The following is a 27,647-nucleotide window of genomic DNA, read 5'->3' as shown; positions in this document are numbered from 1 at the left end:
AGCATGGGGACCCGGCGGAGGACCGGTGCGGGGGCAGCGCAACCCCGACGGGGCGGGAGCCTGGGCACCCGACGGTGAGAGTGGAAACACCTCGGCTGTGCCCCCTACACGCACACACCCCATCGAGGGGCGTCGGGGGGTAGCCTCGGGAGGAGGTACTGGACTGGTGCGACCCCGTCGACCCCAGCCATCCGCCGGGTCTAGGTGCAGGCGGAGGGCTACGGGCCGGGAGGAAGGAGGGGCTGGAGGAGGAGGAGGAGGCGGAGGAAGGGGGGCTGGGAGTCTCTTCCCGGCGAGCGCTTACCTGCTCCGTGCTTCGGAGGGCTGGGCCGGCCGCGGATGCCGGGATAGGGGCCGGGGCCGGACCAGGGCCGGGGCCGGGGCCGGGGCCGGGGCCGGAGCCGGAGCCGGGGCCTGGCCGGAGAGGGCGACAGGAATGCGGGGAGCGCGGCGGGCTCCCGGGTCCGCGCACAGAGCCAGGCGCAGGGACGGGAAAGTTTATGCGAGGGAGGAGCAGAAACTTGGGAGTCAATCAGGAGGCGGTGGGGCCGGGCCGGGCCTCCTCCTCCCTCCCCCGCCCTCCTCCCCCCCCGCCCTCCTCCTCCTCCTCCTCCTCTTTCTCCTCTTTCTCCTCTTTCTCCTTCTTCTTTTTCTTCTCCTCCTCCTCCCGGCCCTTCCTGCCGGCCGACTTTCCCGACCTCCCCGTCGGGGCGGCGAGGACGCGGGACTTCCCTTCTGCAGGGAGTTTTTTTTTTGGGAAAGGGCAGCCCTGGAGCTCAGCTCGGCCCAGTCTCTAGGAGCGCTCTCTATGAACCTTCCTCACCTTCCTTCTCCTCTTCCTTCTACTCCGTGCGGCAGCCTCGGGGTGTGGCCCCGGGCTCCGGCCTCAGGCCGGGGCTTGAGGGTGCTGCTGTCCCGTCCCGTCCCCGGCTGGCCAGGGCTCCCTGTGAACACCTTCATTCCCTTTTGCACATCTTCATCACTTTTGTGCTCACCTTCATCCTGCTCTGCACATCTGTGCCCCCTTACACTCACCTTCGTCCCTGTGCTCACCTTCCATCCCCTTCATTGTCCTTTGCACACTCTAATGCCCTGCTGCGCATCTTTGTCCTCATCCTTATTCCCATCTCACATCTTCAACCTCCTCCGAAGACCTTCATCCCTTTCCTCATCCTCACATACACACTCAGTCCCTCACATCCCACCAGACTGCAGATTCCCCATCTCTCCCAGACACCCACCCCATGGTGCCCAGAAGGGGCATCTCAGCCCACACTGTTGTAATTTCCCAAGGGAATTCATCCAGGAGCCAAGCCATGGTCATTTTCTCTGAGCGAGCTGATGGATGGAAACGTGCTAAGCCACAGCCAGCTGATGGCATAAGAGTCCCTGGCCACGACGCAGCCCCACCGTCAGGAGCCACAGCCCCAGTAGGGGCAAAACCTCTGGTCCTGCCAGATGAAGATGTGCAGCACAGACCTTTGCTGTGGTACCCAAGACTCACAGAGAGGACTACTCCCACTGGCCTCGCTTGGAGAAGGGATGCTCTTTGCATCCCATCCCTTCTAGAAACATATTTTTCCAGTTTTCATGATGAGCTTGGTTGTATTCAGGCATTTTGGGACAAGCCAACTCTTCAGCCCATGAAGTGACAGGCTCTGAAGCATCCAGCACATTCAGCAATTGTGTGTGATTCATAAAGCCATATCGCATTCTTCCACCCTTGGCCTGGTGCTAACTTGTAAGAAATCTGGACCAAAAACTGTAACAAAATGGCTGCTATTCTCCAAGGGCTATTCGGAGTCTTGTTACTCATCCCTTACTTGGGCAAAAATGACATTGAGTGCTCCTGCAGATGACAGCCTTAATTGAGTTCAATAGTAGTTTAGGCTGAGTAAAGCATGAGCAAACAAGTGTGCATTAGCCCATGAATAAAAGCCTGATCTGCAAACGTTTAGAAACACATGTAACACTGCGCAGGGGAGTACCAAGGCAGTCACTGCTGCTCTGGGCCTGCCGAGCAGGCAGGGGTCTCACTTCAGCGTCCAATGCAACTGCTAGTGGTGCTGGGATGAGCTTGTTCTGGAGTGCAGTGATTTGAGCCCAGCTCAGTGGTTTGTGTCTGTTCTGCTTCTTTTTTTCTCTCTCCTTCAGAAGTCCATAATCCATGTTTCTGCTTTTTTTTTTTTTTGTCCACTGGTGGGAACAGCAACTTCCTTTCCCAAATTATAATATAAAAGAGCTGCAAGCTGCAATGCCATAAATAATATTTTCTTATGGCCAGAACATCCAAGTCTAGGCAAGACACCAAGAACAGCTACAACATTGTAAAACTCCAACACTTCTCTAGAATAGATTCACTAATTAAAAAATTACTCCTTTTAAAAAACAGTTGAAAAATATTGGCTTTCCCATTGCTGCCTGTTGCTTGCTGCACCAAGAAGGAGCCTATCCTGCAAAGCCACAGCCCAGCTGACCAGCAATAAGTCTGCCTTTCCCTCTAAAAAATGTCACCAAAAGAAATATAAGGGGAGGGGAAGGGTAGAGAAGAGAAAAATACCTCATCAAAATCACTTCTTTAATTAATTAATGTATCACCACTTCAAAGCTGAAGAGAGAGCCCCCAGGGCTGAGACGCTGTTCTTTGCTAGGGAAGTTGCTGGGAACCAAACAGCTCCAGCCCTTCTGTTGCTGGACGAGGAGTTTCCTGGTGCTGGCCTCCGCTCCCACACCTGCTGAGATGCACCAACCCTTTCCTTTTTCAGCTGACTGCCCTACTGGACATTTGCCTTCTGGAAAATATCTGTCAGCCCCCCAAAGAGTGCAGGGGTTAAGCCTTTGCTCAGGGCTGGGTATATGGAGCCCACTGAGCCCCAGAGGTCTCGGGAAAGGGGAGTAGCAAGCAACTGGAGAAGAACCTCCCACATCCATCTTCCTGATCAGCTCTAGACGAGCATCTTTCCACTCATGAGCATGGGATGGGGATACCAGCAACCACTGCCTGAGAGAGTCGATGGCACCATAGCAACACTGGTCCTAACTGGGACACGTGCTCAGCATTGAAGTAGGGCCTTTTTTTTTTCCTTCCCTTTGCCTTATAAGCATCTCTGCAAAAATAAAATGCTTTTCCTAGGAGGTTCTCTTGAGGAGCTGATGACAGTCGACCCTGGCCATGCTTGTGCCCTTGCACCAGCACTTTGTGGGGTTAAAAATACATCCCTGTAGCACCAGCCTAATACCAGCACCCTAAAAATGAAGCTTCAGAAACCTCAAAGTCTCATGCTGCAGGGAAAATATCATCCCTGGGGACTGACAAAACCCTATCTCCAAGGAAGACACACACTTTGGGCTCAAACACCATTGATAAGGCTCTCCTCTATTTTTTTCCTCTTTTCTTGCAGTGAGCATTCCTTTCACACCCACGCACACCCCAGCACCCTCAGCCATTGGTTTTCTGGCGCATCTGTCACACTTTCCGCCGGCCAAAGTAGATACACATTTCAACTGCTTCCATCCCTCCTCTCCTCTGGTGTTAACAGCCAGCGCAAACAAAGGGCCCAAATATCCATCGCCCTCTTAAATTGTTTTCATTTGTTTCTTGTGCTGCAGTTGGTTTGCATTAGAGGGTTTGTGTAAGGGATTCGGGGTGGGCAACTGATGCAGTGACAGCTCTGAGATGGGGTGACATTGTGTTGGATACCCAAGGCAGATATTTTACTCTGCTTAGGCTACAGGAAACCTGAGGGATTTGCAAGAAACAACGGGCAAAATGGAGACTTTTTGGATGAGGGGAGGGAGAATCATCCTGGGGAGCAGCTGGGATAACAGCAGCTTGTGCTCCAGCCAGAACCTGGGGAGCCCAAACCCCTCTCTCTCACTCTGCTGCTTCTTTTCCGCCTCTACTGGAGGACACAGGGACAAGTGTTGGCTCAACCATCAGCTGAGCTTGTCCCAGTTTCAAACATGTTGGGTTCATGGCTAGATTTGGGCAGAAAGCTCTTGCTTTCCCCGCATTTGCTGGCCACATCTCATGGGGCATGCTGGCCCTGAACTGCTGTGGCTGATTCTCCCTTTAGCTCACAAGACGGTCTCTGATTTCACTGCATGGGTAATGGACAATGTCCCACGCCAGCCTGTTGTCCCCCAAGCTGTCCATCTCCGTCTGCCCTTGCCATGAGTGTCTGCTCATGAATCATGGAGCCCACATTCATGCAGCTGGTGGGAAAATCTCCACTGTCATCTGCAAAGCTATTGGGGCAAGATGTTCAGCAGCAGTCCAGCAGCAGCTCATACTCCCACTGTCACTGTCACCTGTCCTTAGCTCCACAGAGAGACAAGTTCGGGCCATGTTGGTGTTGCAACACTGCCCAGTGAGGATGAGCATCCGTCTTGCATAACTGCATCTGTCTCATCCATCTACTACTCCTCAGCCCAACTGCTCCAGCTATCTCTCAGATGCATTAACTTGAGGGGCTCAGATCACCCCCAGAATGGGGGTGTGTCCTGGGAAAGGAAGCCCAAATTGTCCTGGGGTCAGTGCATTAGCTGAGCTGGTAAGAGGAACAGCTCAGGGAGCTGAGGATGGTGTTTCAGGGGACCTTGGCATGTCCCTGTGTTTCTTACCACTGAATTAATCAGGTTGGGGACTGTCTTCGAAGCCAAATCCTCACTCCGTAAAGATGAGATTGTACTGGAAATAGGAGCATGGGCTGATCTGCTCCCATTGAGCTAACCCCTCTCCAGCATCTCCCCTTCCCCCTGTCTCCCTGTAGCTCCCTATGATGCCTCACCAGTCTGAGACAGGGGGTGGCACCTTCTGGCCACCACCTCCCCATGAACAAGGAGCACCAGTGGGGCCAGTTGCAGCAGTGGGGACACCCACGATGTGTGGGGTCTGGAGGGATGTTGCAGAGTGAAGGGGCAGTGAGTGGGAGAGGTATAGGGGGTTTGGCAGGGCCTGTCTGGGTGCTGAGTGTGACTCAGCACCGCACCACACCTCATGAGTCACTCCATTGCTTCCTGGTGCACCCTCAGTTTTCTCTTCCCCGTCCCTCCTGAAGAACTGACCCAGCTGAGCCCCCTGCCAACAATGCCAGCTCTGCCTCACGTGGCTGCCAGCCCTCCTCCGTTGGCACCACCATTCCTCAGCACGTGCCTACAGGCTGTCAGTGCTCTGAGTGCCAGGCTGCTTCTCAGGGACCTAAATCCCCAGCAGTTTCTCAGCAGCAGGGTGACCTGGCAGGTGAAAAGATACCATGGGCACTGGGCATCCACTCACACCAGGACAAAATGGGGCAAAACAGGGGCTTTGTGCCCAGTGGGCATCGAGCCAGGATGGGGATCTCTAGCTGGGAACTTGGGCAGAGCCCACCTGCACGGGGGCTCTGTGCAGACTCACAGAGGGATGAAGAAACACAAATCAAGGAGACCATCTACCCCCTCTCACTGGGGGACTGAGCATAAAAATATAAATCAGAATCTAAAAAAATAAAAGGAGGGGATGAGTTACCAGGATCTGAGTCCAAGAAACATCTCAAAGGGATGAGATAGGGATCATAGTCAGCCTCATCTGCTAAATATACCTCAGGCTTGACTCTGCCATCACCCCAGACCAGCGATCTGTCCTGAATTTGCCCAGAGAGGGTGGCTGTGGCTGGATGAGTATCCCATGATGCTTGGCAAGCACCGTGCTCTGTGAACCACCCCAGGAGCAACTGTGAGCATGCACTGGACAGAAGGTGGGAACGCAGGGAAAGGAACAGGACAGGGATGCAGGAGCATCTGCCGGGCACTGGCAGGTGGTCCCAGTGGTCCCGGCAGGCTCAGTGCAGGTGCTACTCGCAGGCCAGTTTCCCATCAAAGCTGGAGAGGGCGATGGCAAAGGCCTGCACAGCACAGAGAGGGTAGTTGTAGTCCATGGTGAAGGCATCATCCGCCACACGCCCAAACTGCATCACGATGTAGTCGGCTGTGGGAAAGAGGGTGAGCAACTGGAATGTCACCTGTGCACCCATCCTGCCTTTTCCCAGGGCACCCATGCAGCAGCATCTGAAAGAAGCTGCCCACCCCCCAGCCCCAAGCTCTGCCTGCAACTTCCAGACCGGCTGTGCCATACTGCAACACGTTATCAAAAAGCATCATTTTCCCATTGCACAATCCAGCACACGGACCACGGCACCCTCTGGTCCCTCCAGAACCCCGTCCCTGGGAGTCACAGCCCCCCAAGGGACAGGGACCCCACTCACACTCCCACCCCCTGACTGTGGGACTGCTGCTACTGGAGGGCGGGTGACAGGAAATCTGTAAAAATAACCAGGGGCCCTCAAGAGGTTTTTTCTGTCCAGTAACCCAACACCCCAGAGGCTGAGAGCTTCTGACTGTACCAGACAGGTGACAAGTGGCCACATCCAGACAGAGTTGCTGCCACCCCTGAGGGACTGTCCCCAAGGTACTGTGCAGCTCGGGCTGAGCCCACTGGCGATCTGGGGTGTGTGCTGGGTCTAAAGCTCTGGGGTGTTCTGAACTGAGTGGGTGGTTGTAGTGTGATGGGGGCCTCAGCACCCCGTAGGATCTGTCCTTGCCCTAATCTCTGTGGCAACAGGAGCCCTGCACACTGCCTCTGCCAGTGCTGTGGCCTGAGGGCAGCTCCTGCACAATGCCGTTCTCCCTGTCTGGCTTCATCCCAGCTCCAGCAAAGTCAGGCAGGACCCCAAAGTATGAAAAAACTAAACCTTAGCAAAAAAAGTGGGTGCTGGGGCCAGTTCAAGAGGCAGTGCTTCCCCACCCCGTCCCCCTATCCCATCCCACCCCCCTTCCCAGCTTACGGTCGCTGCCATGAACAATCTGAAAATTTTTGACAGAGGCATGGGTGACCCGGCCATGGAAGTTGAGGACATAGGATTGAGTCTCATCGTTCCACACTGGTGCCTTGTTGTGCAGCTCAATTACATTGTCCATGTTTCTGTTCTGCCATCGCATCAGGAGGCCGTCGTTATCCTGGGGAGGGGCAAGAGCAGGGAGAGCGAGGTTAGGGCAACTTCCCCCAGCACCCTGGCACCCTCTGTGGAGTGCCTGGGGGGATGCTCTGTAGCAGTACCCACATGGAAATGGAATCTGTCACAGACAAAAAAATACAGACAGTGTCTCCCCCCTCCCAGGTAAGTGCCTTGAATTTCAGAGACACCTGAAAGCCTCTCCGTGCTCCAAACTGGTAAAATCTAAGGTGATCCCTGGCAAACCCAGCCCCCAAGGAGTTTTGGCCAGCCTGGCCCCTGACTTACATTTCGGGGACGGATGGGCACCCTCTCACCGTCAGCATTCATCCCAGGGATGATGACCGTCATCTTCCGGGGACCTTTGAAGCCTAAAACATTGGTCTCCTGCAAGAGAAACCCCATCTCTAAAACCAGCAACCACCACGGGTTGCAGCCTCTCAGGGGGCTGAACAAGGACTTAGGGATGGCTCCAGCCCATCCCACATCTCTGCAACTCCCCTGGGGCAGCACTCAGTGAATGGGTGCAGGTTGGGACCCCCTCGCTGCCTGCCCAGGAGGTCCAGGGGGGCTTCCCGCGCTGCTGCTTACATAGACCACGGCCGAAAGCTCCTGCCGCACATTGGACCAGTCAGCATTGGCTCTGTCAGGGTTTGCACCATTGTCGAACACTGTGAACCTTGTACCCATCAGGTTGGATCTGCAGCCAAGGGTGAGAGATGGTTGTGGCTGATGTGGCTGATGCCACTGAGTCCACTACAGCCCCCCTCTGACCCCTCTCCAGGCACAGCCTTTGCTTTGGTCTAGCTGCAAATCCCTGATGCAGCCCCCAGCCAGTGCCATCCTTCCCACTCTTTAGGCACTTGCTGTGGTTCAAGGCACCCTTAAATCAGGGTGTTACAGGGTGTTGCCACTACAGGGATCCCCCAGCACTGCTGTGTGGCTGCTGGTGATACAGTGGGCTGGGACTTGCTGGGTACCTTTTCTAGCCATGACCTGTCTGCTGGGAGGAACCGGACAAGCCTGTTTTCCCCCTCTCAGCCCCCTGCCACTCCTCAGGTCAGACCCAGCAGTGGGAAATGCTGAATTTAGCCTTCTGTCTGACCCAGCCATTGCTTGGGGCAGCCCATAATCCATGGGTGGGAATAGGGTGCTGCGGGAATGGGATGCCACCTCTGCTCCTACCTCAGCTTCCCAATGAAGTTCTCTCCTCCCCGTGACAGGTCAGTGGGGTCGATGGAGATGAGGTAGTTGGAGGTTTTGCTCTTCTTACGCTTCCTCCCAGCAAGGAGGAACACCTGGTAGAGCGGTTGGACCATGTGACGATTGGACACTGTCACTGCCATCGACACTGCTGTCCCTGGCTTGCCCCCCAACAGGTCACTGCCATGACTTTGAGCGTCACGGAGTGAAGAAACACTAACTGTATTTGGCATACTGCACTGCCATAGGGCAAGAGGGACTGAGCCCAGCCCAGCATTAGCATGGCTCTCTAGCCGATGCTAGGTCATCATCCCGGGTACCATCAACGGTGGGCATTTCCCAAAAGGAATTGCAGGAGAGGGAAGCACCCCATATAGAACCCACTACCACAGTGGGATACAGGCGAGCATCCCCTCAAAACCCTGAGAATGCTCCCCAGGACAGATGCAGGGCCCCATGAGTCTCCATGCCCTCACCCTAACTAACCTTCTTGTCATTATCCAAATGAAGGTAATAGGTGGGGTAAAGCCCCCGGTCCATCCCCTTCTTGTCCCGTGTGACCCGGCACTTGATAGTCACCCCCTGCGGTGCCGGCTGCAGCACAAACTCCTCCAGGTTGTCGACCTCAATGACAGGTGATGGGGGCCTCTCCTCCTTCAGCTGCTTCATGAGAGGGGATAGTGATCCCAAAGTCAAACCTGCTGAAAGCCCCCTCTCCTTTCCCAGCTAATTGCTCCTTGCTTCCACTCCTCCCTGGGCTGTGGCCCTGCAGCTGATGGCTTTGGGGATGGTGCTGCAGTGGGTCTTGCTGGGGGACGCTGCTGCCTCCCAGCTTACCCTGGGTGGAAGAGTTGCTCTTCCCCCCCCACCCCAAGGGGGCCCCCATAGCTCTGAGGGGTCCTTTGTACCTTCTTTGATTTCTTTGCTTTCCCCTTCTTGTTGGAGTTTTTCTGCAGGCTTTCCAGGGTCTCCTCCTCACTCTCAGCCCCTTTGGGAGGAACTGCAGGCAGGAACAGGCAAGGGCACAGAAGGGGGAAGATCCTGACTCTGCTGAGCCCCAAAATCAAGCTCGGCATAGACACATGCCAACACCATTGATCATAACCGCCATCCTTCATGACCAAGCTCACTTGCACTCCCAGAAGCCCCTCCAGCACATACCACCCTCCATCACCAGTGATGGGCTCTCACCTTTCTTTTTGGATTTTTTCTCCTTGGGGGGATCCCCACCAGTCTGGAAGAGGGACGCCGGGTTTTTCTTCTTCTCTGACCTGATAGGTTTGGTGCTGGAGTCGGAATCATCCTCCTCATCACTGCTGGTGGTGGCTGTGAGGGAGATGGGGGACACGGTCATGCAGCACTGGGTGCTGTAGGCTCTAGGTGATGTTCTTGGGCAGCAGGACTGGATGCCTCCCCCTCCTGCTCACCCCATACCTTTCTTCTTGGTTTTCTTCTCCTTCTTCACCTGAAACACGGACATTTGCTCCTTCTTGGTGCTTTTGGCAGATCTGGCTTTGCTGTCAGGGTCACTCTTGTCTCCTGGTGGGACAGAGGAGCTGATGAGCAGTCAGAACAGGCAGTGATGAGGACAGGGAGGCAGCAAGGTGGAGGCAGTGGGACGGGCTGGGTTGGGGGTAGATTGAATGGACAGGGGGCGATTGCTCCGCAGCACCTTGAGCCTGCCGGGACAGTGGTGGGAAGAGGATGCAGGCAGTTCCCTCATCCCAGCGAGGACAGATGCAAATGACTGAAGCCATCCCTGCCCCTGGATACTCACCCTTCGGCTTCAGCTTCTTCTCCCGGCTGTCTCCTGAGGGAGGGTCTTTAGGAAGCTTCTTTTTGAGCTTTTTTGGCGGGTCTTTATTCTCCACCTCCTCTTCCTCCTCATCCTCAGCCAGCTCTGCCCAGAGGTGACACCACAACATCAGCAACGCAATGTCCTCTTGCAGCGGGGACCCCCAGCCTCGTGGTTTGTGAGGAAGGATCCTCTCGCGACAACACCGGCCGGAACGGACACTCATCCTGTCCCAGCCGGGGTGCGGGGCCGTGGGTCCCGTCCTGTCCCGTCCGCGGTGTCCAACTGCGCGTGGGACGTGTCCGGAGCCGGACGGTGCCGGCGCAGTCCCAGCGCCCTCTCGCGGCTGCAGCCCCGGGTGCAGAGGAGGGGGTCAAGCCCCATCTTTTCCCTCCAGGAAGGTGGCTGGGGACCCGATGGCACTGGCAAGCCGCCAACTGCCACAATCCCAGGGAGTGTGCCCCCCCCCCCCACTGCCTCCCCCCGGTCCCAACTCCCTAGCCAAGGCCATGATTGCAGGTCCCCTGCCACATCCCCATTCCTCCAAGGTCTGTAGCTGGGTTTTGGCCAAAAAGCTCTACCAGGGATGTGCAGAAGCCCAGCAGACCCCGAAAGCATCAACGGCTCTGGTGGGACATGGTGCATGGGGACATGAGGTGCCATGAGCCTGCAGAGAGGTGGGTGCTGTCCCCACACCTTGCTGCTTCCTGGGGCCCTTGGACACATGAGAGCGAGGTGCTGGGCTTTCCTTCTTCTTCCGAGGCTCCCTGGTGAATTTGGAATAGGGGTCCTTGTCGCTCTCCTCCTCTCCCTTCTCCTCCTTCTTCTTCCTCAGCTTCTTCACCCCTGCACATTTCAAGAGATGCCCATGATGGAGAGAATGGCAGGTGCAGGATGGGGCCACAGCAGGTTTGCGGGGGGTGGAGGTGGTGGGGTGGGGGGTGGAGTGGAGCAGTATATCCTCCCATTTCCAAGGAAGCTGTGGTGATCTGTGCTCACCCTGTGCTGGGGCATGTGGCTCCTCGACAGCCCCTGCCTCACCCGGCTTCTTCACTCGCAGCCGCCTTGGCTTGGCCTCAGGCTCCATTCCAGGTTCCTGCCTCTTCTTCTTCAGCTTCTGCCCCCACAGATGGTGCTGCAGAGGTGGTGCTGGCCTTAAATCTCTTTTCCCTTTGCAAGGCAACCCCTGCCCATACAGCACCGGCTCCCTTTCGGAAGTACAGCCATGCTTTTCCCTGGCCCAGAATGGAAGCAAGGACCCGCTGTGGGGTATGGACGCACACTTTCAAATGAGTGACTTACCATGGGGCAACCCCCCAAGGAAGGCATAGGAAGGAAAACAGAAAGGACTGTTAGCAGACAGACAGAAGAGCATCCACCCTGGGACAGGCAGCCATGTGCCAGCCCCAGAGACAAGCGATTGACAAGTGGTGCTGACACTGCCCTGACACCATGGACCAGGTCAGCACAGAGGAACAAGCCACACTGTGCCACAGGGACCCTGGCTGAGAGCTACTCTGGGCACTGATGGGCACTCTGGGTACCTGAGCTGTGACAGGGTACGTGAGGAAGGACAGACAGCCTTGCTCCTCACCTCCATCTCTCACCCAGCAAAAGGAACTGCAGGGCCTTGTTGGGATGGAGGTCAGCAGGAGCAAGGAAGCAGGAGGATTAGACACAGCATACCTAATCCCAGCTAGCTGGGGCTATAAATAACCCTGATTTACCAAATACAGAGCATGTGGATCAGCACTTGGCTCTGGAAAGGAGGTATTTGAGGAGTGGGTGTCAGTTCAGGGCCCTCAGAAAGCAATCTAAGCAAATCCAGATGGACTAGAGCTTTCCCTATCTAAGAGAACATCTTCCCCTTCATAGGGATTTTGTTCCTCCCAGATGCTCCAGTGCAGTGGGTGAAGGTGTTTTGCAAAAGGTGCAATCCAGGCAGATCCCAGTGGGATCCCAGGACTGCAAATTTGGGGAGGGGGAGCTGGGAGTCCCACGGTGAAGCTGGGAACCAGCTGTTTTCTTCCATGTCAGCAGCTCACACTGAAAAGCTCTTTCACATCCCCTAATCCCTTAAGCAGCTGCAGGGAGGACAGCCACTTGTTACTTAACGAAGCCCTTCGAGGAGGGGCTGTTGATTAAATTGGGTGATAGATGAAATTGCTGCTGAGACCCCTCCAAGGCTGGGTGGTACATGAGGGCTGTGCCAAAATGCAAGAAGGAGGTCTGGCTTTCAGGGTCACAGCCTGGGGAAAGTGAGTCACAGCTGAGAGCTTAACTGAGGGGCTTAATTAAAGTGTTAGCTAGGAACTAGGAAACCCCCACATGGGGTGCTTCAAAGTGATGGAAAGGGGGTTCAGAAGGATGCACAAAGGAGAAGGGAGGGCTGTGGGATTTTCTCTACCCACCTGCTCTGAAGGGGGTTCCCAAAAACTTCATGCCCTCCTAGGCAGCAGCACCCCAATAGAGAGCCCATCCAGCCCCTAGTCAGCCTTGGTGTGGGGCCCCAGGGCTTCAGGGCCTCTGATGACCCCAGCCCTTGAGGACAGCCCACAGCAGGGAATGGTAGCACATAGGATAGAGGGGAAGGATTTTTTCTCACCTGTTTGGGCTTCTGCTGCTGGGGACTCCCCGGCTCCTCGCTGGGACTGTGGGGCACAGAAAGCAAAGCGGTGAGGGCTTTCAGACCTCCACAGACCCTGAGGAGCATGAGACTGCCCCAATTTTTGGTGAAGGGGGAAAGGTCAGTCTTTCATATGACTCCAGAAGCATTTCCCCCATCTCGACTGAGTCAAGCTTGTCCGACATCATTCTTCCTAGCAGGGAGCACAGGACAGGCTCTGACTTGGCCAAGGATGACAGCAAGGGGATCCCCCTCTAACAAACCCTTTTCCTCTCTGTAAGTCAATGAGCATCATCACACCAACCCCTGAAGCAAAAAGACTGTGATAAAACTGCTCATTAAATTGCATTTAAATTGAAAATAGGAGAAAAAAGCACTGGAGGAGATGGGAGTCTGGTGGGGATGCGACCAGCACAGGTCACATCCTGCCCAGTGGCACTCACCTGTCTGCAGCCCAGACCTCACGCAGAATCTCCGTCTGCAGCGGCATTGCTTCCTCTGTCCTGCCCGGATTGCCTTCCCTTCTCTCTGGCAACAGCTTCTGGTCCTCCAGCCCCTACCAGCCCAGGACCAGATCCATGAGGTCATTCACAGCCACAATAGTCCGAGTGCTCTTACAGCATTGGCTCAGCCACCTCCACAAGCCTCTGCGGTGGGAGGAGGAGAAGGAGGAGGAGGAGGAAGAGCAGGTGAAGCAGATGATTAACTTTATTTCTCTTGAAACTCAGTTAATAGGATTTCAGGGGCTGTCAGCCAGGCTTGCTGGGAGAGCAGCTGGCAGGGTAGTAATCACAGGAAAGGGGGCTCTGCAGGAATGCGGGGGGTGCAGAGCTCCTCCCTTGCTAGGTGGGGTCCTCAACACACTACAGTCCAGTGTGGGCAGAGGAATGCTGTCTGACTGTAATTAGGGTTATCCACCCTGGATATTCTTTTTTTTTTTTTCCAACCAAAAAGTCTTCTTGGTGAGAGAACAGCAGGAATTGGACTGTTTTGTGTGAGTTGTGCCTGGAAAGCCCATGCAGGGGAAGGCAACATCTCTGGCTCCAGGCGGTGCTAAGGGTTTCCATACGGCCCACCGCTTTCCTTCAACCCCTGTCCATGTCCCCAGGTATCTTTGGGTGATGAGATTCACCCCTGCAGCTCACACCTCACCTCGTTATTATGTCACTTAATATTTAGTTCTTAATATTCCCCTCAAAGGCCCCCGCAGATGCTGTTTGGTTGCAAAGCCAGACAAGCCAAGTGTCCCCACCGGACCCCTGGCCTTGCCCCGTCTACCACAGTCACCCCAAAACACCCGCCACACCGTGCCCGGTGCCACTAGATGGCATTTGAGCACCGCACACCGAGACCCACCAGCATCGCAAACTTTCGATGCCTCCGTACAAAATCCTCCTGGTTTCCCTTTAATCTCTAAACCATATCACATCACCTACGTAAGTTTAATTTCTCTTCCAAGGGGTAGAAAAACACCAAGCTAAAATACACCAAGAGTCTCCTTGAAAACGGGAAGCAAGCCTGGAAACCGCAAAGTGAGGGTTTTTTTTTTCTGTAGAGATTGTTACCTATGGACAATGGGGTTTGGGCTGCCCCCAAAGGACTTTTTGCCCGCCCCAAAAAAAAAAAAAAAAAAAAAAAAAAGTTTTGCCAAGATCCTGGGTCTCACAGCAGCTTCCCTGGGCAGCACCCCTAGGGATGCCTTGCTGACTCTAGGACATCCCAGGGTGGTGAAAAACCCAAGACCTGGACGAACAGCTGGAGCAGCAGACCCCCAAAGAGCCAGGACTTTTCGAAGCACAGCATGCTGGCCCTTCACTGGCTCTCCAGTGAATGATGGCACTGATGAAAAGGGGCAGCAGCATCAGATTTTGGAGACAGCAATAATTTCTTAATTGCTGGGGCATTTCCACCTGGGGAGTACGCACCTATCCTCCCCACAGCCACCCCCTTTGCTGAGCAGGATCCAGAGAAAAGTACTTCTTTTTTTTTTCCTTTCAGTTGTTTATTTTCAAGCTCTAAAAGGCATATTACAAAGAGACAGGAAAAATAACAACTGGAAAGCTGTTCTCACACAGAAGTGACAGCATCCCTTTAGGATGGAGAGGGTTGATGGCTGAGGAGGCAGCAGCACCGGTGCAAGGACACGATGCACTTGGGACCTCCTCACCATGGGAAAGCAGTTCACTGACAAGCTACAAACCCATGGGACCAGCTCAGAGCCAGTCGCCTTCTGAACCACATGTCAACCTGTTATTTTCTCTAGGTATGGATCCCAAATAAGCAATAAGACTCCCATTTGAAGTCAGGAGCCAAGAGATGGGGTGCAGGCTGCAGGTTGACTGCCTGTGAACCTGGATAGGCTTTTATTCTCTAAAGAAATAGAAATCAGCTTCTTCAGAAGATAAAATCTCTGTGTGTCCCCTTCCCCAAACAGTGCTTGACAAATTATATCCCTGCACTGAGGGGCTGCAGTGGAGGTGATGTGGGTCCTCACACTGAGCCTGGCTCCACTTTGCAACCCCTTTTGCCACAGGCAACAATTCAGCAGGAGAGAAAGCCAACCACCACGGGTGAGTGAGCCCCAGGGGCCATGCCGTCAGCCAGCCCTGGGCTCCCAGCATGCCCATGACTCAGCGCTGCCCTGCGCGCTCAGGGCTGGTGCTGGGGCAGTGCAGCCTGGTCATGGGCCAGATACAACCAGAGGCAGCACTGCAGTGTACGAGGAGCATGTCCCACATCCCAGCGCATCTCAGAGGACCCGGGATGCTGTGCTGACAGTGGATATAAACCCAAGGGAGCTGGGAAAAGCTGTCTGCAAAAACCTCCCAAGAGCTAAGAGTTTTAATTTATTATTTTTTTCTTTTTCTTGCTCTTTAAAAGCTATTTGTTCCACATGCGGTGGTCCCTTGGCATCCTGCCGCTCCTGGTCTGTCTGTGAGCGCATCCAGGCGTTAGGATGGGGTTTGTTTTTCTTTGCGAGGTGCTTTTTGCTTCCACAATCACACAAACTGTAACAAGCTCTTACAAGAAAACACTGGCGAGTTCCGAGGTTTGGCAGAAACCTTTTTCTGTGCGGGCCAAGGGCAGGAGGCTCTCCCATCCCCTCCTCCTCCGTCATACATGTCCTTCAGCCTCTTCATCTTCAGCACCAGGAGTTTTCAGTCCTTTTTCACAAGCGGCCTTCTCTGCTGCTCTTTCCACCCCGCTTTTGCTAGCTGCTTCCTGCCAAACAGCAAATAAAGCACAGCGAGTTGGAAATAGGAAAAGGAAGAAGCAAGCAGGTGACAGTGATGCTGGGGATAGGCAGAGGCAGTCAAGCCTGGAAGGGCAGGCAAAATTGTCCCCCACAGCTCCCCCATGCTTATCAAATACCACAGCCTACACCAGAGGGTCCTGTTTCTCAGTGGCTGGTAGAGGCTAAACCTTACCAGCTCAGCCAGCTTTTGGGGAAGGTATGGGCCCCTGGGAATGATGTGACCCACCTCAACAGAAGCAGAGCACTGACATGGAGTGAGCCTGGACATATGGATGCAGAGGCACAGAAGAGAGGGACAAGGAGGTAAGGCAGCAGCACTGGAGTGGAGTCACAGGTGCAGCCTGTCCACCCAGCTGGAGGTATAGCATGTACAGCTGGTCATGGTGTAGCCCACCCACCCAACTGTGGGAGCAACCCATCCAGTGGGTGCAGGAGAGGAGTACTAAGGCATGGAGAAATCTTATACCTGCTCAAGCAGTGCCTTTTCCTATCACAACCAGCTGCACAAGCCAACCACAGTGCCAGCAGCTGGCCAGGGCAGCTCCACTCCCCACCCAAGCCAGTTGCCCCAGCATGCTGCTCCCCAGAGTCTGCACTGGTCACTTAATCCACAGCCTCAACCTTCAGGCACCAGTTCAGAAGAGCTTATACTAAAAATGACCCACACAGATAGCTTGCAAAGCTGTGTCCTCTCTCATTACAGTACACTGGGTTTCCAGTGGAATTTTGGATGAGAGCCTGTTATGAGACAGCAATCTCTCCATATGAGCAGAGGAGCAGGCTATTGCCTTACCAACTTCAGGAAATCCACCCTATCATGTCTCAAAATACCCTTGGCCTTGTCAGAGATGGAATGATACTTCATTTTACTGGTGACCAAGAGTTCATCAACACTCACTAGCTGGGAACAGCAAAATTAAATACCAATGCTGACCCTTTTATCAGCCCATGTGAGCTCACATTGCAAATCTTTATATTGATGACGGAGCATCTGATGGCAACCTCTGCACAAGAGAGACCAAGAAGTAAAATGCTTCCTCCCGTTGCAGCAGGTTCTATCCCTCCATCCTCAGCCTGATCTATAATTTAACTTGGTTTAACCCATCTCTTCTCAACACAAGCCTGACGAGCATCCCTCAGTGCAGCCTGCTACATGGCCAAAAACGGGCAACAGTCACCTTTGCATCCCTCTCTGCAAACTTTGCGAACATGTTTGCGTAGATCCTCCGGTCTCGGTCATTGTGCTCCTTCGTTTTCTTCTGGCACACAGAGATCTGAGATTTTGCTGCTTTGTTCTGTGGATTCACTTCCAGCACTTTTTGAAAGTCACATTTTGCCAGCTCGAACTCATTCATCAATAACCTGGCTTCACCCCTTCGGTACAAGCCCTTCTCATTGTCCTGGTCCAGTCCCAGTGCCTGGAAACACACAAGTCCCCTTAGCACCCTGGAGCTCTCCCAAAAAATTTAATGGTCAAAGCCTCACTAAATCTGTCAAAATTAGGGCAAGGTGGCTTCAAGTCTCCAGAGCACTTGCATCTTGCTCAACAAAAATTGCCTCATCTCCATCAGCAGATGGCAGATCATCAATATAGATTTTTATTTCTCCTTGCATAAAATAACCCTGAGTGTGACAGTCAGTGGGAGACAAATCCACAGGCAAGAAATCAGGTGTAAACACTAAACCCAGGCCCTTTTGTCTCCCTGTTTTAGCAATGACATTATTTTCCTTTAGTAAAAGCCATATATGCACCTCAGACATGATTTACTTTTTAGATTACGACAACTAGGTTTATTAGCTTTCCCACATGCAAGATGCTTAAATTTAAGCCTTTTATAAAAGAATTCAGAGTCACCTGACAAAGACAAGGTCAAAGATCTTTTAGGGACTGGCAAAGCTCCATCCCACCCCTCAACTGGCTTGGAGATCCACTGCAGCTCCACAGAGCCTGCCTCTGTCACACCCAGAGAAGAACCCAGTGCCCAGACCCAGTCTAAGAAGATCTAAACAGCACCCCAAGGCTGTCAGTCTACACATATCCAGTCTCATGGACCTGGCTTAGGAAGAAAAGCTGTTGTAAACACATGCCCAGGTGGATTTTGAACCCCAAAAGGCACTTTTGGTCCTAAGCACAGCATCCATGAAGACCTTGAGGTGCGGAAGGGGCATCATGCCATCATCCCATTGCTGTTTGGAAATTCCTTCTTATATGAAAATAAATCAAAAGAATCCTAAAAAACTCCCATTGGAAACAAGCAGGAGAAGAGGATGCTCCATCCCCAGGGCTCATGCACCTCTACCTTATCACAGCACTCGACAGCTTTGGCATACTCTCGCAACTTCAGGTAGCACATGGCCAAGTTGAGAAAAGCAGCCAAGAGGAAGGAGTCAGAGGCTTTTGACTCTTTTTCGGACAAGCCATACTCCATTTCCAGCCAGGACACAATCTTCCCATACTGAATCACTGCCTGCAGGTACTTGCCTTCCTGGAATGGAGCAAAGAAGAGGTTAGAAGAACCCAAGCGACAACACTCAGTCTGTTCCCGGAACATCTCGCAACAGGTTACAAGTGTAATGTGGTGTGTTCAATAAATAAATGAAAGAAGGACGATGCTGAACACCTACAAAAACAGCAGGCTTGGGAAAAGCCGAGTCAGAGCAGTGGGGAGGACTGGGATGCCCCAGCTGCGACGGGGAACTCCAAAGACTCTCTGCATTAGCCCTGTCCCAGGAAGGGTTCAATCTGCTGTCCTGCTCTTCCGGGAGCACACACAGCCAAAGTAACACTGGGAAAGGAGGAGATATCTCAGGGAGCATCAAGGAGTGAGAAAAAGACAGAGGGAGGGCAGGACTCGCCTTCCCCAGCACTGTCTGGGGATGCATGGCTTCTCTAACACTGACGGCTGCCAAGTTATGTATCTGATGTCACCCCAAAATAATTTCCGGCTCCCTTCCTTCACCTCTGCCATCCCCAAGTTCACAAACCTTGAAGTACATCGTGCCCTTCTCCTTGACGACGGCAGCCTGCTCCAGCTTCTCTTTGGTGTCCATCTCCCACGACTCCTTGGCCTGCAAACGAATGCTTGGAGCACTCCCAGGGGAGTGCAGCAGCACCCCTCCCCCGGCAGGACCACACCACTCTCTGGGACAGCCTGTTCATGCTCAGGGCTCACCAGGGCCATATCCAGAGCAAGGAGCCAGCTCTGCTCTTATTGCAGCCAGGGCGATGGCAGGGGCAGGGGACCCACGTAGGGATGTGGCGCAGCAGCACCTGCCCCATCCCATGGGCTTCTCCTGCATCCCATTCCCAGGCTCACGGGCACAGCCAAGCTCCTCAGGGCTAGCTGGCTGGATGCACCAGCTCTTATCTGTGCAGCCCAGGGAAAAAAAGGGGAGAAAAAAAGGGGAAGAAAATAAAAGAAAAAAAGAAACAAGAAGAAAAAAAAGAAAAAAAGGAGAAAAAAAGAAGAGAAAAGAGGAGAAAATGAAAAAAGGAAAAAGTAAAAGGAGAAGGAAAAATAAAAGAAAGTACAAAAGGACAAGCCTAGAAACAAATAAGAGACATAGCCTTGGATCCCAGCCACAAGAATAAAACAAACCAACAGAGAAGAACAAATTAAGAACACGAAGCTCCTTGGTGATGTGTCCACTTCAGCGGGGGTCAGGCCGCAGACACACCAGGGACAAAGGCTGGATGCTACACAGGGCCCGACATTTCCGTAATCTGAGAAGGGACCAGTGCGTCTCTGCCCTCACCTTCTCAAAGCTTTTCAGTGTAACCTCGTACACCAGCTCAGCATTCGCCTGGATGCCATATTTTGGCTTCCCCGCCTCTCCAAAGCCATACCTGGACGGCAGAAGGAGGCAGTCAGAGGATGAGGGAAACCCTTAATTTCAGCAGCCCTCGGCCATAAATGCAGGCTCGGGTTGCCAATTCTGTTTTCACATCCAAGCTCCCTGCCCACAGCTTACTAACATTTTGGGGCCAGGGTGATGTTATTCTCCACAAGCAAAGATACCCGACAATATAGAATGCATTATATATTGGGAATCAGCCCTTCTGGCTGCATCAAAGCCATCTTTTTACACAGGTTTCTTCTCCAGCCTAAGGACCCAGCCCTGGCAATTTCCAGGGAGACATCAGACACTGGACTTGGATAAAGCCCTTTTACCCGATTTTTTTAAAGCATCTCAAGATTCTTGCCTGCACACCACTGGTCTCTCTTACTATTCCTGATGGCATTGCTAACCTGAGACTCTCCTGGTGAGTTCTGTTTTCAGGACAGCCATCTTCCATAAGTGCTAAAACAATGCTGGAAGCTGAAACCCACATAGCATCCCTGCGGGGATGATCCTTACCGTGGGCTGAGGTAGAGGATGCAGTGCTCTCCCCTCTGCATCTTCTCTAGGGCCTTGTCGATGCCGATGGGGATGTCGTGGTCCTCTCCTTCGCCCACAATGAACTTCACGTCTTTGCAGTCAAATCTGCTGCCGCCACAGAATCCCTCCAGATGAACTGTAGGGGGACAAGAGCAAATGTGGTAGGATCGCACCCACAGTTACCCAAACTTTGATGCAATGTGGGCTCCTAAGTATCTTTTAGAAAGTATTTTTATCTCTCGCAAAATCCAGCAAAGCCTCCAGCTCTGGAAGAGAGAAGACAAAGGGCTGGGGGCAGCCAAGGACCTCCTGGTGCAGAGAGGGATAGGGAGGGCTTAGGAACATTGCTGAAAAGCAAGGCAGGCATATCTTGTCTAACCAAGGACCAAAACCCAGATAAACATCATGACTAATATGTTCCCCTCGTACTCAACTGCACGAGTCAAGTCTTACTGGAACTGGATATTGCTCCTGGCATGCTGCCAAGCAGAGTTTATCACGGTGATTACAAATCTTCTATACAGCACTATACTGCCTTGACTTCTACCTCGAAAACAAGGCCATGTTCTCCTGACTCTCAGAACTCAAAGTACAAGATAAACTTTTTATTTTTAATCTTCAACCAGTAGCAGTGCTGTTCCAGCCCCAGACACTGGCAGAAGTGCAGCCAGAGTGGACACTGGGTACCTGGCACATCCACCACCTGGCACTCCTGGCTGCGTTTCCACAGCAAGGTTATTCTTTATTTATTCAATCCTGAAGATGGTCCAGGCTTTGGGGACGCTTTTACGGTCTTTGCATTCTGCTTGCAGGGTACAGGGCAAAGATATGCAGGCAGGCACAAAGTAAAAGCAAACTCCTACATAGTGTTAAAAAAAATGAAACAAACAAACAAGCAAAAAAAGCTTTTTAAGAGGAAAAATTCACGATGGGCATTCCCGTTATCACAACTGTGCTTAGAGATTTCGTGGCCTGCAAGGATGTGAGCCTAATCTTTGCTCGGAGAGAGCAGGATGCTACCTGAGATGCTACAGGGCACTGACCATCCCACTGTGGTGGCAGGAGGTGAGCAGCAGGACAAGCCAAAGCAGACACTGCACCAGAAACAGCTATGAGGGTCTGGGCCCTGCATTGGACAGCTGCAACCTGGGCTGAAGGAAACCTGCCCATCTCCACCTCACGGTGCTGCCCTGCCCTGGGGCCTACAGGAAGTCCCCAGTATGAGACCACAGACCAGGCAAGCCCACAGGCAGTCCCCCATTTCTACGGCAGGTTCAACCCTTTAGCTCCTGCCACCAAAGCCATGCTGGGACTCAAGCGTGGAGGAGCAGAGGATGCCAGCTTCCCTGGATGCATCCTGCACCCATCACTGGTGCACAGTGACCACCAGGCTCAGGCTGGTGTGAGCTCACCCACCTTGGGATGAGGACAAAATGCAAATCCAGCTCCTACAGAGCCAACCTCTGCTTTTGCACTATCCAATACCAATCTGCCTATTTCCTTAGGCATAGGAAAACTGAAAAGTTCTGCCTAAAATACAGGTAACCCAGCAACCCCACAGCACCATGCCATCTCCCTCCATGTTCCTAGGGAGTACAGATCCATAATCCCTGACCTCAAAAGCAGTACTACAGCCCTCCCAAGTTCCACACCCTCTGTGGGATGTGGCAGCAGTAGGAAGATTCCACGTTAAAATAGGATCCACAAGAGGATGCCGTGATCCTTCCTTTCAAGGACACTTTTTCACCATTTTAATTGCACATAAAATAAGGCAAGCAAAGGGGGAAAAATCTCCACTCAGGTTTCCAGGAGCAGGTCAGCTGGTTGCAGTTGCTCTTGGATTACAGAGAAAAAAAAGCCACTGAAGGAACATCACTCTAGTTGCAGCTCTGACTTATTGTTCTCTTGGTGCCTGCAGCGATTTTGTTTTTGAAGAGCTGAGAACAGAGTGTACTGAGTGCGGCTGGCACACGAACTTGATGTGCTGACAGCAATTTGTACTCAGATTAAAATGGAGAAGGAGGAGGGGTGGGGGGAAAGGATGTAACAAAAGCTGGAATGCCAGATTTTGACTGCAGCCCAGGTTTTAGGGATCAGAACTGTGAATTAAGGTCTACAAAACTTAAAACCTATAAAAACCTGGAGATATTTCCTCCTGGAAGCATGGTTTCTTCCAGTCTCATTCCAGCACCTCCCAAATACACAGCTGAGCGATACCATTGCTGCCCTCCTAGATCACAGCCTCATCCCAGGGTGGGCTGCCATATCCCTGCAGCTGCTATGCCATCCCCAGCATAGTGCCCACCATAAACAGAGTTGCATTTGTTACAAAAAAAACCAAAAAACAACAACAACAACCCAACGATTAAAAAAACCAACAAAATCTATTTGCATCCAAAACATTTACTGCAAGGCTGCCTTCTCCTTGTCCTGTTTCATGGGGATGTATTTAAGCGTCTCAGGGCTCTGAACATATAAGGATGTGTAGGTCTCAGTGAATTAAGGGCCACAGCAGCTACAACCAGAAAGGCTGGCAGGGCCGGTGGGCTGCCATAGGGATCAGCCCAGCATTCCCCATCCCTGCCCTACACGGGCAGTGCTGGTTCCGCAGGATGGCCTGGCAGGGCATCCATCTCCATGATTCTGATACGCGTGTGCTCCCGCTCACAGCATTTGCTCCAATGGACACTTTAATTTGAAACAAGTAAAGCAAGGATAATGGGCTGTGGGACATTGGTGCATGGGGAGACTCGTTATTTGGCTCTTTATGTCCTTTCAGAGAGATGATTCCTGGCTGATGACCTCCACGAGGAGGAGATGGTAGAGTTCTGAATCCCCATGGGGCTTTGCTTCTTCGATCCTCCCCACAGATGCTCGCTGAGCATCTCTGGGCTCCGGGTTTTCCAACCAGCCCTCCAGGGCAGCAGCTCTGGCAGAGCCATCACAGGGACCAGCCAAGGAGAGCTCAGAGGTGCATCCCTGGGTCAGCAGTGCACTGCTGCTCTCCCAGCCCCTTTCCACCCCATCTAACCTCTGGATGTATGTAACTGCATCCTATCATGATGCATGGTCACCTACAGCATGTACAGTAGGTCCTTGCCAGGGAGAAGAAAGTGGGGTGGCTCAGAACGGGCTGATCCCTCCAGCTCCCCTACAAGGGATTAGAACTCACTCTCCACAGTAGCACCTTCATTAGGGTTGGAGTAACCTTCCCCCTTTCTCTTGATCCTTCGGATTATTCCTCCATCCTCAAACAAGTCTTCGCCTTTGAAGTCAAGCAGCTCAACCTAAAAAAAATAAAGAAAAAGTGGGCAGAGCTTAGTGAGGGGGGAAGGAGAAGGGAAAAACAGAGCCACAAAGCAGCAGTTCATCCTCTGGCTGCAGAACCAAGCCAGCTAATTCTCCATTCAGCCGAGGAGCAGAAGTTGTCCATAAAATCCAGCTCCAAACCACAGCATAATATACACGATTTATTAGAAATTGGGGCACATCCAGTACCTGAAGCATAACACAAAGTAACAGTAAAAATAAGCTTATTAAACCTGTAAGGGTACAACACAGCTACTGCTGGAGGATGCTGTGAAAGTTGCGTGAGACCAGGTTAGGCAGGAGTTTCCCCTTCGTTCTCTGATGGGACCAACTCCAACCCACAGCTTAGTCCACACTCGACTTGGAAGGACTAAGCCTTAATTTAGGACAGACCCATTCCTCCTGTCTTGTCCCAACGAGCCTGGCCCAGGAGGAATGCCTCATCCCAGCAACCACACTGTGCCAAAAATGTGGCATTCCTACCGCACACAGCACTAATCATTTTTTAGCATCTGGAGGCATTTCCTAGCTGCTTTCTCCTTCCCCTGTCCATGTTTAAACCAGGGATCTGCCCACTCCCTGCCCCGGCATCAGGGCTCTCCTCAGCCGGAGTTTCAGTCCCAGCCTCCCAGCTCAGACACACATTTCTGAGAAAACCCTGGCAGCAGTTCCTGGAGCAGAGGGACACACTTCAGGAATCTAAGCTGGGTTTTTTGTTGTCGGGGTTTTTTTTAATTATTATTATTATTTCTAAGATGGTTAGCAAGGCAGGAAGGGAGTGAGTGAGCTCATCTGTGCGCCAGCATTACTTACCTCAAAAAAGAGGGTGGCATTGGAGGGGATTTTGGGGGCACTGCCAGCAGAGCCGTATGCATAATCGGGTTTGCAGAGCAAGTAGCAGATCTCTCCTTTCTTCATGGTAGCTACCCCAATGTCCCATGCCTTGATTACCTGACCTAGGAGAGAGGCAAATGTCAGGCAGGAGGGAGCAACCATCAGCCCAGAAAAAAAAACAGCCTGGGTGCTGCAAGGATGGCACCCAAAAAAACCCCATACACCCAAGCCATTTAGGGCAGGGCCGACATTGTCCACCTGTACTGAAATAGGGTCAGTTGATCCCACCAGAATGATCCCACCTGCTCCCACTGGGATCATCCCACCTTCCAGAATCCCCATGGATGAACATCCCTGGACCAGCTTACCCTTGCCCAGGCTGAAGACAAAGGGCTCGTTCCGATCGCGGCTGGAGTCAAATTTTTTACCATTGGCCAGTTTGCCTTTATAGTGGACATAAACCTTGTCCCCAATCATGGGAGACTCGTCTTCACTCCCAGGTCGTTTAATGATCTGTGAGAGAGAAACCACCCATGAGCAGGGGCCATGGGACAGCTGAGGATACATACGGAAGGTATGAGAGAGACACACATACATCTACATAAACATCTATATATGTATATATATATACACACATGCATAAACACTACAGAGCTGCTCTAAACAAACGGAAGGCTCAAGCGGGAGTCATTCAATTCATCCTTCCATCAGGCCCTAAAAAATCCCAAACCAGAGCCACGGCAACGGAGTGGGACAGGGCTGGGAGTAGAGACCTGCCTGTACTTTGCGGAGGCGTCTGGATAAACACCGTGGTTCGAAACCCGAAGTGAATCCAGTTACGCTCACCTTCTATCCGTACACATTTTACTCGCAGGGGTGTGTCTGTTCACTACTCGCTTCTTGTCAACACTTCTTTTTTTCTGAACACTACAGCCTGGAACAAGCAGTTCTCAACTGAGGATGGAGCAGGGGAGGATGCTATTCTTAGAGGAAAGGTGCTATTTAACTGGCAAAGAGCAATAGCTGGGGAGCAGATCTATCCAGAAATGGCTCTGAATATGAAAAGGGGTTGTGGAGCAGACTGGATGACCTCAGTAATGTGCTCTTTCTAATGTCTATGAGTCACATACAAAAATTCTTTGTGGATTTACAACTAATAATCTGATTAGGAACACAATAGCAGTGAAATTCATGGAGCAGCTCAGTCTCAAACACCCCTCCCATCCTTCTTCACTCCAACTGATGCCTTTCAAATGAAAGAATTCAATCCTACAGCCCTGAAAGTACTATGTGACCCCAGCAATGTGACCATGCATCCAAAATGCAGAAAGAAAGGCAAGACATTCTTAGAAGCCCCCCTCACCTTCAGAACCCCTCGGTCTTGAGCCGGTGTGATGTCCTCCCCGCGCTCAGTGAGGGTCACTGCCTGCACCTCCCCTTCACTCTTGGTGGCCTCATCAGTGGTCATGGTCTCCTTGCATAGGCACTGGACCTGGGGAGACACAGCATGCACCCCATCAGCCCAGCAGGACCATGAAAGGTGGTGTAAAAGGAAAGGGTTTATCACCCTTCATGGAAACACAATGCATAGCAAGCATCTTCTCCAAAAAATAAAGTAAACCCAACACCAAAAGAATCCCAACTATCTGGGTGGATAAAGAGAAAATTCACAGCAAGAATCTAAGAACTGTGAGTTTTTGGGCAAAAAGCCACGTTTTCCATCAAACACAGACTTTTTCCTACAGTTCCTGGTGAAAAAGGAATTGCCTACGGTTTCAAAAACAATATCCTGATGATTTCCCTCAGACCGTAAGGTTATTTTGGTAGTTGCGCTGCTGCATGATACGTCATCAAGGAAACGTGACAGAGATTTGGAAAGCAAATTTTTTTCCGAAATAAACCAGATCTATTAAAGTCACTCTAATTGCAAAACTTTCCCCCAGTCTCTAGTGTGGAAGCTGATGTTAACCAGCAGGAGAAATCATTCATTTGGGGGATTCAGAAAGAGCAGAGAAAGGATGTTTTCAGCTCCAAGGGCAGCTAAGTCGTGTTGCAAGAAAAATTGTGTTCCTCACACCCGAGTGGAAATGGAAGAACTGGAGCCCAGCCCCGCCCAGCACAGGAAGCCACCGAGACACAAAGAGCTCTGCAGTGGAAGAAGCAAAGAGAAAAATAAGGGAACTACTTATTGCAATACTCAACTATCACAGTCTTTGGGGTGATATTTAACTTTCCTCTGCCCTGCTGAGGTTTCAGATGGGAACATCTTAAAAAAAAAAACAAACTGAAAAAGCAACTTGTGGTGAGATCCACAAGTATCTGAGTATCTTGCAGGTACTCATATACTGGAAAACATGCCATCAGTTACTTTGGAAGAAATGTTTGATGATGCGGGTGGTGAAGCACTGGCACAGGTTGCCCAGAAAGGTGATGGCTGACGCATCCCTGGAAATATTCCAGGTCAATTTGGACAGACCTCTGAGCAACCTGGTCTAGTGTCCTTGCTTGTGGTGTCCTTGCTTGTGGTGGGGAGGTTGGACTAGAAGGCCTTTAAAGGTTCCTTCCAACCCAAACCCTTCCATGATTCTATGATTCTGGTGCTGGGACGGTCTCTAAGCCCTCACAGTTCACACTGCCCTACCACCACCATGGCGTTCCTCTTGGAGACAAGCAAGGAGGTAGTGGCACCCATCATGGCATGGGCATGCCATTGGCACTGTGTACCAGCTCAGGGCTTCCTGGCACAGATCCTGTGCAGCACCAGGGATGCAACATCCATAACCTATTTATTAAGGACCAGGAGAAACCTGAAAAGGGGAGAAGCTTGACAAAGATTTTCCTGGGGCAGAATCTCCCAAGGTCCACCAAACAGCCACCACTGGGATGCAGAAGACAGAAGGGGAGGTGCTGGCTCTGGCTTGCGGGTTGCTAAATCCCACCAAGACACATCTAAAAATACACCATACACATCCTTCTCATTACTTTTCTACGTAAGCAATTAGAGGAGTCATCCAGGGAAGCTGGCCAAGGCGAGCAGGAGGGGAGACGCTCTGCGTCAGAAGCAATGGGAGGGATGGAGCCCACAAGACCAGCTATTTAGATGTGGTCCACATTATAAAAGAGCTCATGACTTCTCTGTCCAGCAAAAACAGTTCCAACTAGGTTAGAGAAAAGAGCATGCTGCTCCCACTTATATCCCATTTGGAACAACAGAAGGAGGCCGGCTGTTGTCCAAAACCCCAATTAGTTGAA

General features: G+C 52.2%; 2 protein-coding genes across 3 annotated transcripts; both read right to left on the bottom strand.

The window, feature by feature from the left end:
- Positions 1-769: 769 nt before the first annotated feature.
- On the bottom strand, positions 770-25,890 carry FKBP5 (FKBP prolyl isomerase 5). 2 transcript variants are annotated; one of them, XM_027899900.1, is made up of 10 exons: positions 25,759-25,887; positions 24,764-24,908; positions 24,375-24,517; positions 23,425-23,539; positions 20,232-20,388; positions 19,629-19,719; positions 18,858-18,941; positions 18,173-18,358; positions 17,082-17,290; positions 770-780 (listed from the first exon to the last, which is right to left on the bottom strand). In XM_027899900.1, exons 1-10 carry the CDS (start codon positions 25,861-25,863, stop codon positions 777-779), a joined length of 1,239 nt encoding a protein of 412 aa, XP_027755701.1. In that variant the 5' UTR covers positions 25,864-25,887; the 3' UTR covers positions 770-776. The 2 variants fall into 2 exon arrangements, with proteins under 2 accessions (XP_027755701.1, XP_027755702.1); XM_027899901.1 differs by lacking the exon at positions 770-780 and adding an exon at positions 15,294-15,838 and having other exon boundaries at positions 17,051-17,290; positions 25,759-25,890.
- Positions 5,835-10,144, bottom strand: TULP1 (tubby like protein 1). Its single transcript, XM_027899913.1, has 10 exons — positions 9,973-10,144; positions 9,630-9,734; positions 9,387-9,521; positions 9,104-9,195; positions 8,682-8,855; positions 8,178-8,290; positions 7,584-7,692; positions 7,281-7,379; positions 6,825-6,996; positions 5,835-5,968 (listed from the first exon to the last, which is right to left on the bottom strand). The coding sequence occupies exons 1-10, from the start codon at positions 10,118-10,120 to the stop codon at positions 5,835-5,837; spliced, it is 1,281 nt and encodes a 426-aa protein (XP_027755714.1). The 5' UTR covers positions 10,121-10,144.
- Positions 25,891-27,647: the final 1,757 nt, after the last annotated feature.

The sequence above is a fragment of the Empidonax traillii genome, unplaced genomic scaffold, assembly GCF_003031625.1.
Source record: "Empidonax traillii isolate 1590-97213 ecotype Southwest subspecies unplaced genomic scaffold, ASM303162v1 scaffold694:size336501, whole genome shotgun sequence".
In the NCBI taxonomy this organism is placed as follows: domain Eukaryota; kingdom Metazoa; phylum Chordata; class Aves; order Passeriformes; family Tyrannidae; genus Empidonax; species Empidonax traillii.
Note: the sequence above shows the minus strand (reverse complement) of the source record. Positions and strands in the feature narration are given on the sequence as shown.

Bases quoted from the DNA above. Each gene is read 5' to 3' on its own strand.
- TULP1 (XM_027899913.1), bottom strand. From the start codon at position 10,120: ATGTTGTGGTGTCACCTCTGGGCAGAGCTGGCTGAGGATGAGGAGGAA. The intron at 7,380-7,583 runs GTAAGCAGCAGC...TTTCTCTTGCAG, and splicing joins AGCTTTCGGCCGTGGTCTAT to GAGACCAATGTTTTAGGCTT. The intron at 6,997-7,280 runs GTAAGTCAGGGG...GCCCCTCCCCAG, and splicing joins TGCCCATCCGTCCCCGAAAT to GATAACGACGGCCTCCTGAT.
- FKBP5 (XM_027899901.1), bottom strand. From the start codon at position 25,863: ATGACCACTGATGAGGCCACCAAGAGTGAAGGGGAGGTGCAGGCAGTG. The intron at 24,518-24,763 runs GTAAGCTGGTCC...CCTCTCTCCTAG, and splicing joins TGTCTTCAGCCTGGGCAAGG to GTCAGGTAATCAAGGCATGG. The intron at 17,291-18,172 runs GTAGAGGTGCAT...GTGTGTTTCCAG, and splicing joins CTGTCGAGTGCTGTGATAAG to GCACTGGGACTGGACCAGGA.